This window comes from Maniola hyperantus, chromosome 24 (genome assembly GCF_902806685.2).
Source record: "Maniola hyperantus chromosome 24, iAphHyp1.2, whole genome shotgun sequence".
Classification (NCBI taxonomy): Eukaryota; Metazoa; Arthropoda; class Insecta; order Lepidoptera; family Nymphalidae; genus Maniola; species Maniola hyperantus.
This window is the reverse complement of record NC_048559.1, coordinates 94375-111289: the sequence shown is the minus strand read 5'-3', so window position 1 is coordinate 111289 and position 16915 is coordinate 94375. Positions and strand designations below refer to the sequence as shown.

Here is a 16915-nt window from a genome sequence, read left to right as displayed (position 1 = left end):
ATTATCTCGAGTAACGAATAATTAACGAATAATCCCGGAATAATCAGTTATAGTGAATTTAAACTTAATGCTTCACACAATAAGGTCGTATTTCAGTTGTGTCAGGTGGACACATTGGGCGGATTTGCCAATAATCGTGGGGCTAATTGGGAAGAGGCGCTAAGTGGGCACCGACACCTCCGGGGACGTGGCACATACAAGGGAACTCATGAATTATTATTGTAACTTGATTAGGCACCTAAGGCAAGAAATCCAAAGGAGAAGTCGAGTAACCGACAGCTCGACGAGGCGCGAAGCTGGAGCGAGTGGCAACAGACGCCACATTAGATATACCTAGCTAGCTCGATAAACCAATAAGCAATGGGTCCCGCACCAATTTCACGCACGCACCTCTAATTTTTCAGATTTGTGTGCGTTGTATCCCTTTCTTTAACGACGAAGGAAAAAATCGTGACGAAACCAGAGTTCACTATAATGTTCTCAAAGGTGTGTAGAAGTCTACCAATCCGCACTTGTCAAGCGTGGTGGACTATGACCAAAATCCTTCTCATCTTAAATATATAAAAGGAAAAGGTGACTGACTGACTGATCTATCAACGCACAGCTCAAACTACTAGACGGATCGGGCTGAAATTTGGCATGCAGATAGCTATTATTATTATTATTATTATTATTTATTTATAATTTAATTAGAACGGCCATAAAGCCAATTACACTAATTAAACTACGAGTAAAAACTAACATAAACATACTTACAAAAATTGTTAAAATTTAAAATTTAAAAGCAAAATTATAAATGTTTACAAAAGTGCAATATCTGACCCATGAGGTCAGCAAATATGTCACAGCGAGGGACACACAGACTCCTTCAGCAGCGCCTTGAACGCAGCCAAAGTGCGCTATTATGACGTAGGCATCTGCTAAGAAAGGATTTTTGAAAATTCAACCCCTAAGGGGGTGTGAAATATGGGTTTGAAATTTGTGTAGTCCACGCGGACGAAGTCGCGAGCATAAATTAGTATATAATATGTAGGTATATGGAGAATTGTACTAAATACGAGTCGGACTGCAGTTGTTCAAATGCATCGTATATGAAAGGGTGCTGGAATCCAGCGGCTGTGAGGGCTGTGAGGACTGTGAGGGCTGTGAGGGCTGTGAGGGCTGTGAGGACTGTGAGGACGGACAGCGCCACTCGTCGCTGAGGATATAAAACCAATTTGCGGGCCGACAGATCGCGCGCCGGACCAATAACCGATACTAAATATTAAACGAAACTATAGCTTTTGTTAGTCTTTTGACCCGACTACGACGGCAACACCAAAAGGCATTTAGCATTTAGCACCTATCTACCTATGCAGGTATTTGGCACCTATCTACCTATGCAGTATTTAAGAATATAGTGCATACATTTCGAGAAAGGTCTCGCCATATTTGTTTTGTGTCAAATGTCACGTCAAAAGCTTTTTAAGGATGAAGAAAAACATTGTGGCGAGTTCCCCAGAATGCTTTCAAAGAGGTGTGGAGTCTTTTAATCCGCACTTAGCGAGCATGAAACACCTTAAACCTTTTAAAACCTTTTCCCTCTGAGAGGAGACCCGTGCTCAGTAGTGAGTCGGCGAGGGGTTGATGATGATGTTAACCACTAGACTATCTCAGTTTCTCCAAGATAACTAGGTACGTAGGTACTATTGTGTCAATATTTGTGTGAACATTGTACTATTTGATGACAAGTGACAACAGCCCGCCGAGTTAACAACACTAGTGACTAGACGCTCCGCTATCACCGCTGTTATCTATTTATCTCTCTACAGACACTAACACGATGCATGCACGTCACGCGGTTGTTTTCGATCACGCAATTACAATCAATTACGTGTAATTAGTCAGTAATTAGTAGTTACAAGCTGATTGATAATGAACTCTTCGAGCCTAGCTGTGATGATGGTAATCGTCTACTTGTGTATTGAAGGGCTCGCGCTAACGGACAGAGTAGACTGTAGCCATCGACAGACATCGACAGTCGATAGATGGTCGAGTAGCTCGTTTGAAGAAGTTTATACCCGGCTCAATTTGTTGATGGGCTCTTCTCAGATCTGGGCGCGTTTGCAACCCTCGTAGCTTTAGATTTAAATTATATATATAAGTAACCAGTATGTTTTACAAATCCAACAACAGACCAACCGCCGTGTTTGTTTGTTGGTTTGACGAACGAACCGATGCTATGGTAGAGTTGCCGACGTGGTACAAGAGACTTGTTCCTCATGAACTAAATATTTGGATTTTGATTAATTCGGTCGAGTTTCTGACCCTATACGTTTCTGTGTAAGAGTAATATTGAATTTTAAAAATTGTCTTCATTTGACCAAGAACTGCGCTCGTGGTACAACTGTTCTACATGAATGAACTGGCGGCGGCTGGCCGGAGCGACTCGACGGCTGGCCGGAGCGACTCGACGGCTGGCCGGAGCGACTCGACTCAACGTCTCGCGGGAAATTATAGGGACAGGCTTAATGCTTTAAACGATAATACATTTCCACAGATCATTGCTGCACTTAGCTCCCTCTCGGGGTTCCGTATACTGAATACTGATACTAAGATCCATGATTACATGTTATACTTTCTCATCTCGCTAGCACGGAAGCGCTTTCTTTGTCGTTTGAAATTTGCATGGAAAGTAGCGTCGAAATGTCATTTGAAATTCGAACGTGAGTATTGGTGTAGTCCGCGGGGACTACACCAATTTTAAACCCCTATTTTACCCCCTACAGGTTGAATTTTCAAAAATCCTTTCTTAGCGGATGTCTAGGTCTGCGTGTCAAATTTCCCTTATCGGAGACGGATGTCTTAACTACTGTAGATACTATTAGCTCAGGTGATAAAATCTTACTCCTGTAAAATAAAGCAGCAGATTTTTGTGCGGAACTCTCACTGTCCAGTAATTTCGCCCTTGACCGCTATTTCGTTCCTCAAGTATCGCATTCCCTTGCGGCGGCTCGGCTCAGTGTCGCATTGCCGTCCTCGGCGCGCATTAGAGGCCCACCAGTTATATTATGTTCTTGAGCTATTCCTTACAATACCAATTAGTCTAAGCCGTGGTCGCGCCTCCGAGACTATATTATTCTCTCCCGATCATTATTTTGTACATAATATAAAAAGAGTGAGCGGTGGTGCCTTCTCAGCCTCGCGGGTTCGACATCCACCCCCTTTTGAGATCAGGGGTTCAATCCTCTAAGTTTTCCGAGTTATAATTACTTAATTAAATATCGCTTGCTTTAACGGTAGGTATAGGAAAATAACGTAATTGTTCTCAAACTTGTGTGAAGTCTGTCAATCCGCACTTGGCCAGTGTGGAGAACTACTTATGGCAAAACCATCATTCTGTGAAGTGACTGTGCTCAGTAGTGAGCCGACAAGGGGTTTAGCTGAAACAACTGAGGTTAGAAACTAGACTCCTTTTTATGACGCAGGCCCATGAAAATTGGTATTTTGCGCTTTTGGTTAAAAAAGAAGAAACACCTGTTTCAGGGTTTTTAGACATTCTACCCCTAAGAGGGCTAAATAGGGAGTGAAAATTTGTATGAAAGTGCGTGACTTTCAAATTATTTCCATGAAAATTTGTATTTAAATTTTCAGTTAAAAATAAAGTGTTTCAGAGTTTTTAAATATTCCACCCCCTTCACCGATTTTCAGAACTTCTTACTTTTTCTTTAAATCTTTATTTTTAGCCAGGGCTTTATCAACTACTTACTACTACGACTCTCGAATTCTAGCAACGTTTGGTGAGACGTAAAGTCTTATACTACGGGTACAGATGACAGAACCTAAGGCCCTGTTAACGATTGACGAAGGAATTGTACGCTCCGTAATTCGCTCCGTTTTGTTTATTCTACTTTTTGTCAAGAGATCCACATTTACAATAATATTTTCTTTTCACACTCCTTCTCTAACCGAATAAAAATTAATCCTACGTATATTAGAAATAGTGGGACGTGTGCCCTAGTTGTGACTTGTGATTACGATGGTTAAGCAACGTTCACCCAAGTCGATAACTGGCTGGGTGACCGACTTTGGCCTGTTCGTGTCCTCCGTGCCTCGGAGCGCAGGTTGAGCCGGTTGTTATCATTCATTTTCTGATAATAATTGCGAAATAACCTAACAGTTGATTTCTCGTTCTCAGTGGAGTTGTATGCGGAAGGACTAGTACCCGTAGTACAAGATTTTACGTCTCACCAAACGAAACCAAATTCGAGAGTCGAAATACTTCTGCGTTACAGTAAACTGGATCTTAAATGCCTTGTTTTAAAGCTCAAGTTTGTCTACACTTCTACAGCCAGCGCTCCAAGCGGAAACATTGCGAAATTAAAATCAGTGGCATTGAATATTTGACTTCAATTCAAGGCTAAACGAATTAGGAATTTTCCTTATGTTAACGCTCCACTATCGGGATTTGGCAAATGATTTGAAATCGGACACTGTATGTTCGGCATTCAGGTAAGCATTATACATTCGGATAAGCGCGTGTGGAAGGATAACATGAACGCCACATATTCGTGATATGACAAATCATATTTTGTTGAATGCCGTTAGTGGAGCCGTACCATTAAAAGAGTAATTTATTATCTATTGGTGTCGGTAATATTGTTCTGTGTCCTGCCGCGGCTCGAGGTAGCAGCTGTAACGTGAGAGGGGCTGCCGGTTGGGGTAGATGATGAGTCAGACATTTTGCTTTTTAACCTACTTCCAAATAGGATGTGGGTCATTTCATCCCGTTTTAGGGTTCCGTACCTCAAAAGAAAAAACGGAACCCTTATAGGATCGCTTTGTTGTCTGTCTGTCTGTCAAGAAACCTACAGGGTACTTCCCGATGACCTAGAATCATGAAATTTGGCAGGTAGGTAGATCTTACAGCTGACATTTGGGGAAAAATCTGAAAACCGTGAATTCAGGGTTAGATCACACAGAAAAAATTAAATTGTGGTCATGAACTAATAATTCGTATTTTCAACTTTCGAAGTAAGTGACTATATCAAGTGGGGTATCATATGAATCTTTACCTGTAAATTCTAAACAGATTTTTATTTATTTTTATGCATCATAGTGTAGGCAACACAGAAAACCTGCCATCTGTCACCCGTGAGTGGAGGTGTGACAGTGGTAGCGGCGTCGGACGGACGCAGTGAGAGAAAAAGATGGACGAGATAAAAGTAATTAAGCGAGATATAAGTACTAGGTGATTAATTAAGCTAGATATAAACTAAGTGGATGTTACAAGTGTACCTGAATATAAGACTGTGGACATCGGAACTGCGTTTGATTCATATTAGGGTCATCCCAAGACTAATAAACCCGGATTGGAGGTTAAGTTGTTTATATCAGAAGATTGGATGTGATTCATGCCCAAAAATGCGGGTCTATCCTGGAAGATGTTAAAAGTGCCTGTACAAGACGCATAGCAACATATTTATTAGGTACTTATATCGGAAATTATATGAAGAAACCTACCTGAACGAATAACAAAGTGAATATGAAATATATACAAACTACAATGGTGCTACACTATTACTTTGGGAGTACTTGAGTAGACCTGTATCGAGTTGGAGGGCTTGTCTCCAACGCAACTACTCAAGAGATTGGTTTGAGGAAAGCACCTTGCACTGTCTGGAACAAGCAGAAGTACGTAGGTCGATGGGTCCAATGCATCCATAGGTTGTATTGAAACGGTGAATCTGTGTGCTTACCTTCTTACAGTGGATGTTCATTAAAGCATGGGTGAATATTAAGAGTGCCTAATGTTAGATTACTGCATCAAAATACCTAAGTAGGTATTTGATAAGTTACAATATTACCAATTGATACTTTTAGAACAGAGTAAGTGAAGGCTATAATTATTAATAGTAAGTAGATATCAGCATTATGACTTATTTGAGAGTTCAAAGTAAGGGATTATAGTTTTGTTCTGACCGCTTTAATGGATTATTATGTAGGGACATACCTAGCCCAAGATTTGATCTATGAAGTTATAGTAGAGTAGTACTAACACCTTGTATTTTAAAATCGAAATAAGGTAATAAGTGATATGAAATACTTTAAACCAAATAGGCACCTACCTATATTAAAGTAGAATCAAGAAAACAATTAGATTATTATGTAGGTAAGTACTTGATACATGAGCTAGTGTAGAAATATAAAAAATAGAGTTTATTTGCTAGAATGTGGTACAATTTGGTCTTAAATCTGTTTTGATCTAACACATTCAACCAATAACTGAGTGTGTAAATTATTACCTATAGTACATTATCATAGCATAATAAAATGTGAAAATTTAGAATGAATATCTACTTAACTTTATCTATCTAGGAAGTAATGTTAACAATATAATTTTATTCAAGTCTTAATTTAAATCATTCAACAATCATTTTAAAAAAAGAAATATGTACATGTGCTTTAGTTAAAAATAGAAATAATAATCTTACAATAACAACGGTCATATCTACATCAATGGGTCAATCAATGGTTTTAGTGCAAAATTTGGGTTATATACAGGGGTCTGATATAATCAAGTAGGTATGTACTTGATACTGGTGTCACTTAAATGAAATATTTCCGAGATTATTCAACTGTTACCATTTTTTTCATGTTTTGACAACTTTTCTGATGATGTCCACGACCCTGTGACCCCGACTTGACGATGAGGTCGACGAATGTGAGATGAACAAGTGGTTTTGGCCTGCATCTGTGGTGGAGAAGTGCACATAACCTTCAAGTTGTGATTGGAAGCAGTCATGTACCTGCATGGATCGGATAAGAACACAGTAACTCTTGGTGTGAGGCCTGTTGTAATGATACAAAAGAAAAAAAAAGCCATCCCGGCCTGCCTCATTATGATGGAGGCTGTAACCTCAAGGTATTGTTATGTAATACAGTAATAAGAAGGTAAGAAACATCTGAATACTACTATGGTTAATTGAGGCAAATCTAGTTTACCTAGTAACTAAAATAAAGTCTTAAAACTTTGAATTGAATAGTCTCAATATGAGTAGTTATTCTTCTTTAATTAAATAATTACATACTTAACTATACACATAGTAATATTTTAGTACAATTTAAGGATAGAATGCCTGAAATATGTGTCAGGTGCATGTGTTTTCATTACCTACCATTTAATGTAAGATTTTTGGATTTGGGTCTATGGTAGGCATGGTATGGTTGTGAGAATGATAGACAGTGATAGGGAGACTAATAGAGTCGATTGCCAGATGCACCCATTGAATACCTATCTACCGACTGAATAGTCTGTATTATGTACTGACAGACATAGATCAACCCGCAGGCCCTGCATAATCAAATATGATTTGAGTTCTCTACTAAGCTACTACTGGACATAAAGAAAAGATTTTGGAAAATTAGACCTGGGGTGGATCAGCTAATAAATAATTAATTGGTCCACTAGATAAAGTAGGTAACATTGAACCTATTTTGAATCTGTAGGTTTACTTATTCGACCAAATTAGAGTTATTAGATTACTTTGAATACCTAGTAAGTATAGGGTATGAAATATCAGGTTTGAATTAATCTAACTATGTACATACCAGAAACAGAAAGACATACAACACTCATGCTCACGAAAGTAGCCATGTGGATGTTGGAATTTTATTTGATTCTTATACCAATAAAATTTATATTAAGTGCTAGTATGTACTTTTGTTCCGTTTGCTCACCCTTGTGGAAATTATAAATTACATTTGCTGCAACCACCATTTAAGGAGAGGTGAGGTTATGAAAGGAAAATGAATTGAATCATTATTATATTAACCTAAAGTGAATTTAACTGATCAGATCAGATGAAAATAAATAAATGGACTTGAATTAAAATATTTATTTATCAGCATAACAGTGGTTCTTTCAAATGTTCTTAGAGTTTTATAATTAAAAAAGGTAAAATTATGTGAGCTATCACATTCATATAAAGTCACTAGTAGCTGACATCCTCTTATACTAATAGATGACATGCATTCGTGATTTTTAGAATTTGGAAAATAAAAATAATAATAAAATAAAAACACGTTTCCACTTCTCATGCTCGTAAGGTTCTATTTTACGCAGGCTATAAGAGGACTAAAGTGCGTTTCATGCTGTTATACACAAGGTATTTAGAGGTAAACAACAGTCTCTCTGAATGACATATGGATGAGAAAGAATTTATGTAATTTCTATGGTGCCAGTGAACTTTTGCACTTGTATTGAGGTTGCGACCTATACCTACCTACAAACTCATTACAGCACCCTCATTTAATCCCTACTCTTTTCGGTCAATCTATAGATATGTACTTATAGTAATATTATATTGTTACATTTCCTCGCAATCGAAGTGAAAATCAGTGTTTATAACTCGGCTCAAGTGGCTTGTTTGGTGCCCTTGTTGTACAATCTGCTTTCATAAATCAAAGCCTTTAGGTACTTACTACCTCGGAAAAACACACACTGAACAACAGGTTAACTACCAAGTACATCATATTTACTGTTGTTATTATTGGATTGGCTTACCAACTTAATAGATGATACTATCTGCTGTAATAATAGAAATTAGAAAGAAATACTAAGTTACGAAGTTCAATTTTTATGTACGAGTAAAGGAAACTTTAAAACATGTGTCTCTAATAACAAAAGAGAGTTACGAAGGTGTTATTAAATGAAGCGGCAATGACTGTGGCAATGTTATGTATAACAGGGTCTGGATTGTTGTATTTCTTTATATAGCCTACTAACACATAATTTTATCATATCGTTGTTTCTCGGGTATAAATAATGCACGAATAATTCGATCTCTGACTTAGGTTTAGATCTGAAATAAGAAATGAAATTGTCAGTATACAGAGAAGTGTAAATCTTAACCTTGCAAGCCCCATCGGATAAATAGTGGAGAAACGGATTCCCTACCTTTACTGCCCAAATTTTGACTAGCCATTTGACTTTGGAAAAAGGAGCTTATGAGATGCATATTTTTACTAAATAAATAAATTATTAATATAATTATTATAAACAAAAGACGGATTTGTCTCTTGTGTGTGTGCCCTTAAATTATATTAAAATTTCAAACGAGTTGCACAATTATTATCACCTGCAGACATTACACGTAGGGCGATTGTCTAAAACCTGCATCAATCATTATTGTTCTGATTGGCTGAATTTGTGCGATTCTTGTTGCAGCAATGCATTGTGGCCAGTAGTGGGCGGGCATTAACCAATCAGAGATGATTGCGATCGTGACATTGTAGCTGTCAAACAACCGCGGTAGAGCCCACGGTGAACTAAAGATGTTTACTACTGTAGATACTCCACAAATAGTTGAGAATATCGATTTGAGTGTTGAGTTCAATAGTCTCGATAACTAGTCTTTCAAATCATTAATCAAATTACTGAAAGCCATAAAGCAAATTAAGAAGAAGATTAATCAAATGAGATATTAAGGGAGCAAACACTTAGCGGGTTTGCCATAAACGTTGACACTATAATATTCATTCTATTGACTGTACACAAATAATCGCTTCTGGTGGCTGTCTTGGGGAAGCTAATAAAAAAAAAATGGTGTTTAATATTGTTATGATATAACGTGTCATTGTTATGAATGTGATTATTATTTTTAGACTCTAAACGAACTGACAACCAGTGAATAAGAGAAAAGGATACCGACTTATGTATGGACTTAGTCCTGGTGCGATAAGCGGTGATCCCTGAGAATATTAGAAACGAATACCGACTTATGTATGGACTTACTCCTGGTGCGATAAGCGGTGATTCCTGAGAATATCTGAAAAGAATACCGACTTATGTATGGACTTATTCCTAGTGTGATAAGCGGTGATTCTTGAGAGTATTTTATGATAACCTAACGAGCAAATAAGAGAGAAGAATACCGACTTATGTATGGACTTATTCCTGGTGTGATAAGCGGCGATTCTTGAGAGTATTTTATGATAACCTAACAAGCAAATAAGGGAAACGAATACCGACTTATGTATGGACTTATTCCTGGTGCGATAAGCGGTGATTCCTGAGAATAGTTGAAAAGAATACCGACTTATGTATGGATTTATTCCTGGTGTGATAAGCGGTGATTCCTGAGAATATTTTATGATGAACCAACCGGCAAATGAGAGAAAAGAATACCGACTTATGTATGGACTTATTCCTGGTGAGATAAGCGGTGATTCTTGAGAATAGTTTATGATAAGCCAACAAGCAAATAGGAAAAACGAATACCGACTTATGTATGGACTTATTCCTCGTGTGATAAGCGGTGATTCCTGAGAATATTTTATGATGAACCAAGTGGCAAATGGGAGAAAAGAATACCGACTTATGTATGGACTTATTCCTGGTGTGATAAGCGGTAATTACTGAGAATAGTTTATGTAATATAACTTGTCCCAATTGTGTCAAAGGTTGTCTATTTTATATGTTCCAAATGAGACATATTGTTATTGGAAAATTTAATTCATGTCCCAATTGTGACATACAGCAAGTGGAAATTTTTGATTTTGTAGCAATCGTGCCAAAGGAGGGCAGCATTGACTATAATATAGACCTAAGAATAAGGAATCAAGAATGACAAATGGAAGGTGGCAATACTGACGTAAACAATGGATCGTATTCCGGTGACAAAAGCTGGTCCTAGTAAGAACCAACAAACGAATTGGAAAACGGCTGACGAAGCGTCTGAAAAATGACGAACAATAATAGTCTGGTAAAACCTGATTCGATAATCCCGATGCGAGTGGACGGTGATCTTCAGTATGAACTTCAGCAACTGATCGGGTCGCGATGGTGACAAGAGGGAGTCTAGTTAATTTGATGGAAAACAAGCAGACTAATTCGGGGTCGGCAAGTGGAAAGGGTGTATCCTTTTTATTAATAATAATAGATTTATCTACAGAATAGAGGTACAGAAGTAGATATCATGGTTGGAAATCACTTTACCTGTTCTAGCAGATACTCACTAATGTTCAAGGGTTACTTAAATTCAAATTAAAGTTCTTATAATTGACGTATTCCGTAATGATATATTAATTATGTCTTGCTGAATTCGGTACGTAGTAGCTAGAAGTTGTATAGACCCTTTAAAGTAGATCTAAAATGACATGCTGATTGTAAATGCTAAATATCGGTTCATGTTAATGTACATCTTCGCAGTCACTCATTGTATTACGTTGATGTTTGGTGGAAACAGCACAGTAAAGAGCAAATTCTTAAATACTATTTCAAGTAACATCTATTCCAATAGACTATATAAGCAGTTCGCGCACGAAGGCTTGCTTACTTCACTCGCTAGGTATTAATGTATGGATCGCTGATATGTTATTAAAGCGTATAAGTACACCAATGTATCACGAAATAATTTCCTACATCTTTGTCATTCATTTGTTACACACTGACACGAGACAAGCAACGGTGACCGATGCGGCAATTCACGGCTCAGCATGACGCTGGGTTGGTGCAGCGTTTGGTGCTGTTTGTCCTCAATCACCGTGTTCAAGTTAACCATATTATCATAAGAGGACGAGGGTCTCTGGCATCGTTCGTCCTTACGCGCTCAAGAATGTACAAGAATGGAAGTTTCCAGAAATCAGATTTTATTGTATGTTACATCAATTAAGTCTATAGTGCCATGAAGGACTCGTTGCTTGCGAGACAATAAAATGGGGCAACAAAACGCCGTCTGTTGCGCTCTCTATCGCACTTACGGGGCTTATGGTAGACACAGTTATGCATGCATCTGCCCCTAGTGCAAGGATGATATGGGGCATCACAGGTAACGAGTTTATAATAATACAATAATACCTTGGCTAACATCATTGTGACTTATTTTGTTATATTAATAATAGTATTTGTTGTGCTACAATCGAGATACAGTCAGAGGCAGTCGTCTCAGTTATTTGAAAATATAGAATTACATTTTACACATTGTAGATCTCATAGTGATCTGTACTGTGTGTATCATTATCAATTAGTGGATTCATGTTTCTTTAAATTTCTGGAATAATATGATTATTGGGGTCTCCTTAGAATACATTGTGGTTTGTTTCGATCTTAGTACTTATTAATAATAACAACTACATTTAACCATATTATTTATCTTGACTTCGTAGACATAGGTTCAATATTCAATAACTCAATTTGATAGGTAATTATCTTTTATTGTTATTCAAGTAGAGTACAAAATATGGTCACATAATATCTGTGCCGACATCTCTGCCTTTCTGGTCTGCAAAATTATTTTACAATCATTATTCATATACTTACCGATATTGCTTAGTATAATACTACATATATGCAATTAAAGATTGGCATATTGTTTTCTTATTATTTGTTTTACGTTACATACTTATATTGTAATATATATATATATATTTTTTATTTTTTTTTTCAACGGTGTCAATCAGTAGGTACCACTTGAGAATAATTAAATGTCAATTCACGATAGTCAAATTGGTAATGCATGAAACACTACAAAGACATTATAATCAAGGTCAACTCATATCAAATATTCATCAATTGTATGAGAACATTGGATTATAAGATATTCTTTTAATTTATTTTTAAGTTTAAAGAAATTATGAAGTCTACAGAAGTAGTTAGGTTCATTAGTATATTGTAAAACTTTGTGATTAATTTTGTATAAAGTGTTAGTAATGGTCAATGGGATCCAACAACTCTTACCATATCTCTTAAAATGTATATACTAGTGAAAATATTGTAATTTGTGTTGCATTAGAGCATTATGTAGGATTAGAATTCATGTCATTACAGTGGTAAGAAGGAAAGGGCAAACAAACTTACTTTAATTGAAAACTGATAGTGACATTGTTTAAAATCATAGAGTACTTAGCACTCAGAATTCAAGTTGGTGATAATTCACTATCCTTCTTTTCTTTCCTCGTTGTTGTTTTGTTTAAGGTTGATTATATTTTATTCGCTTTAAATGCAAATTACCAAAGATGTTTTATAATTCTCATAATTAGTATTGCCACATTTGCCATGCAAATATTTATTCACGTATTACTAAATACAAATACAAACTTGAAGAATATGTAGTTCATAATAATATTTAAAAATAAAATTATTGATTTCACTATAATTTCCTTGTATTAAGTATTAACATAAATTGTGTTGATTTCAATATTTGATTATACTATTGTGAATGGGTTGTATACGTATATCACTAACAATAACTAGATCATACAATTTTCTTAATATCAAGCTTAAATCAGAATGACTTATAGTATTTACTATTTACTTATCTCAGTGTGATTTGTTGTGTATTTATAAGAATTAGACTTAAAGATGTTGATTGCAATGTACATAATGATTATTGATACCAGTATTTTGTAGGTCTCATTGGCACTTGTTTTGTGCACTTGTTAAATCTAACAATGTTAGCTTTGATCTGTTAGAGGAATTATTATACTAATCATATTAATTATAATATAGGACTGTTAAGGTATTCTATGTTGCTCCTATTGAGTTATGGGTATGAGGGCATTACCCTCGGTTGGAAGGCCGAGTGGTCAGATATGAGGACATATCTGGAGCAGGATGGACGACTGTAGGCAACACAGAAAACCTGCCATCTGTCACCCGTGAGTGGAGGTGTGACAGTGGTAGCGGCGTCGGACGGACGCAGTGAGAGAAAAAGATGGACGAGATAAAAGTAATTAAGCGAGATATAAGTACTAGGTGATTAATTAAGCTAGATATAAACTAAGTGGATGTTACAAGTGTACCTGAATATAAGACTGTGGACATCGGAACTGCGTTTGATTCATATTAGGGTCATCCCAAGACTAATAAACCCGGATTGGAGGTTAAGTTGTTTATAATAGTTTTTGAATTATCGTGCAAAATGTCTAAAAAATACGTCTGTAGTACGGAACCCTCATTGCGCGAACCCGACTCGCACTTCACCGGTTTTTAGGGTAATCTGAATTTATGTTGACACGTAATCGGTCTCGTCACGTTACGGTCTGAGCAAAACCAAAACACGCTTTATATGAATGTGGTTAAATAGTCTCTGATGACCTCTGTGATCCGCTCCCATCTGAGCCTCACATCTGAGCCTCACATCTGAGCCTCACATCTGAGCCTCACATCTGAGCCTCACATCTGAGCCTCACATCTGAGCCTCACATGCGAACCCAAACCCTTCGGTGGGGAAGGATCCCCGCATTCCGACTCCTAAACCAACGTGGCTTGAGAATTTCATAAAAGGCGCCCAAGATACATTTATAATTAGAGCACATTCAGCAAACATTAGGAGCCTGGAACGTCTTTTCTACAACATTTACATTGAAATGTGCCCGCTTCCCACACAACATTATGCTTTATCCCGAAATGCGAGCTATTTCAAACTCTAACATCGTAGTAATAGAGTTTCATTTAGTTCCATGGGAGCGTGTGAAAGCACACGTGAGCAAACTCTGTCAATTAGACACGAGGCGACACACGCGGTCGAGTTGTGTCACTTTACAGCGGAGACTACACTACACTACACTACACTACACTACACTACACTACACTACACTACACTACACTACACTACACTACACTACACTACACTACACTACAGAACTGGGGAGAATTACTGCTGAATTACACCTCACTTTAGTTCTGTACATGTAAACTCCCAATGCGAAACTAATTTTAAAGTGGTTTGTTTGAAAAGTGGACAGTTATTAGTGCAGGTGTCCTACTGGGACATCTGAGAGAGAAAACAATCTTATTTGTGCAGGTGTCCTACTGGGACATCTGAGAGAAAAAACAATCTTATTTGTGCAGGTGTCCTACTGGGACATCTGAGAGAGAAAACAATCTTATTTGTGCAGGTGTCCTACTGGGACATCTGAGAGAGAAAACAATCTTATTTGTGCAGGTGTCCTACTGGGACATCTGAGATAGAAAACAATCTTATTTGTGCAGGTGTCCTACTGGGACATCTGAGAGAGAAAACAATCTTATTTGTGCAGGTGTCCTACTGGGACATCTGAGAGAGAAAACAATCTTATTTGAGCCATAACAATGATAACAAACAAACAGATAGAGCACCGTAGTTCCCGGGAACCAAACAGCCGACCAAGGTTTACGATGCTGGGTTCCTCGTCATCCAGCTGTCATGAACCACTTCTTACATCTAGCTTGTTATCTGTGTTCCGTAGAACAAGTGTTATCTTCGTTATCATCATCATCAACCGATAGACGCCACGGTCTTGCGCCGCCGCCATCCAGCGGCTCCCTGCGACTCGTCTGATGTTGTCCATTCACCTAGTGGGGGGTTCTATGGCTGCGTATTCCGGTGCGAGGTCGCCATTTCAGCACCTTGGGGCCCCAACGTCTATCGGTTGTACGAACTATGTGCTCTGCCCAGTGTTATCTTTCTACTTCCGAAAAGTGCAAGCACAAATTGCCATTTTTCCAAATTCAAAATTTTACAACAATCGAACGAATGTATATGTCACAAATCACAATTAGTGAACGTGAGTCGTCCGACCGACAGACCGACAGACCTCCCTGCAACGCGTGTCGCAGCAAATAATATGTGCCACCAGTGCTTATATCGTCGCACCCCTGAGGAGTGTGGTAGTGGTGCTGCACGGGGAGCCCGAGGATAGCCACCAGTCCTCAGCATCGGCTCAACCACAGTGACGGTTATACGCGGCAGAAACAATTCATTAATCTTAATTCATATATAGGTTCATCGGCGTTTAGAATGACATTTCGCCTCGGCTTTGTAAAGCGTTGTCTCTAGTCACTCATACCTATATGACGTTTTATCTCGGTCTGAGCGACAGAGACAACGCTCTACAAATCTGCTGCACAATCATAACTTCCTGGCCTCAACTATATCTACGCAAACAATCTGCGTCGGCTGAGCGGGGCACAGCGTCACACGATGGCCTCGGCGTAGTGCGGCAGTCAGTACGAAGCTTTACGGCGCTAAAGAAGCTTCGTTTCAACGGAGGTAATGCATCACTCACCAGGTCCTTCTCCGTCGTAGTGGAAGTCGTGCAGGTAGAGGGTCCGCGAGTCCACCGCGTACAGCCGGCCGCGCACCGCGTGGTGCAGCTGCGACAGCGGCCCCACCTCCTTGCCCAGGTACCCCGCCTCCGCCGTGCCTGAGGAACACTCACCAGGTCCTTCTCCGTCGTAGTGGAAGTCGTGCAGGTAGAGGGTCCGCGAGTCCACCGCGTACAGCCGGCCGCGCACCGCGTGGTGCAGCTGCGACAGCGGCCCCACCTCCTTGCCCAGGTACCCCGCCTCCGCCGTGCCTGAGGAACACTCACCAGGTCCTTCTCCGTCGTAGTGGAAGTCGTGCAGGTAGAGGGTCCGCGAGTCCACCGCGTACAGCCGGCCGCGCACCGCGTGGTGCAGCTGCGACAGCGGCCCCACCTCCTTGCCCAGGTACCCCGCCTCCGCCGTGCCTGAGGAACACTCACCAGGTCCTTCTCCGTCGTAGTGGAAGTCGTGCAGGTAGAGGGTCCGCGAGTCCACCGCGTACAGCCGGCCGCGCACCGCGTGGTGCAGCTGCGACAGCGGCCCCACCTCCTTGCCCAGGTACCCCGCCTCCGCCGTGCCTGAGGAACACTCACCAGGTCCTTCTCCGTCGTAGTGGAAGTCGTGCAGGTAGAGGGTCCGCGAGTCCACCGCGTACAGCCGGCCGCGCACCGCGTGGTGCAGCTGCGACAGCGGCCCCACCTCCTTGCCCAGGTACCCCGCCTCCGCCGTGCCTGAGGAACACTCACCAGGTCCTTCTCCGTCGTAGTGGAAGTCGTGCAGGTAGAGGGTCCGCGAGTCCACCGCGTACAGCCGGCCGCGCACCGCGTGGTGCAGCTGCGACAGCGGCCCCACCTCCTTGCCCAGGTA

At 39.6% G+C, this 16915-nt stretch overlaps 1 protein-coding gene across 1 annotated transcript in view; it reads right to left on the bottom strand.

The window, feature by feature from the left end:
- Window positions 1–16207, bottom strand: part of LOC117993369 (protein Skeletor, isoforms D/E-like) — a gene marked incomplete at its 5' end in the record, with an annotated part of 64935 nt that extends 48728 nt beyond the window's left edge. Inside the window, one exon of the mRNA XM_069506740.1 lies at window positions 16030–16207. Within this exon, the coding sequence (XP_069362841.1) occupies window positions 16030–16207 (178 nt within the window). The remainder of the gene's footprint in view (window positions 1–16029) is intronic.
- Between the last annotated feature and the right edge of the window lie 708 nt (window positions 16208–16915).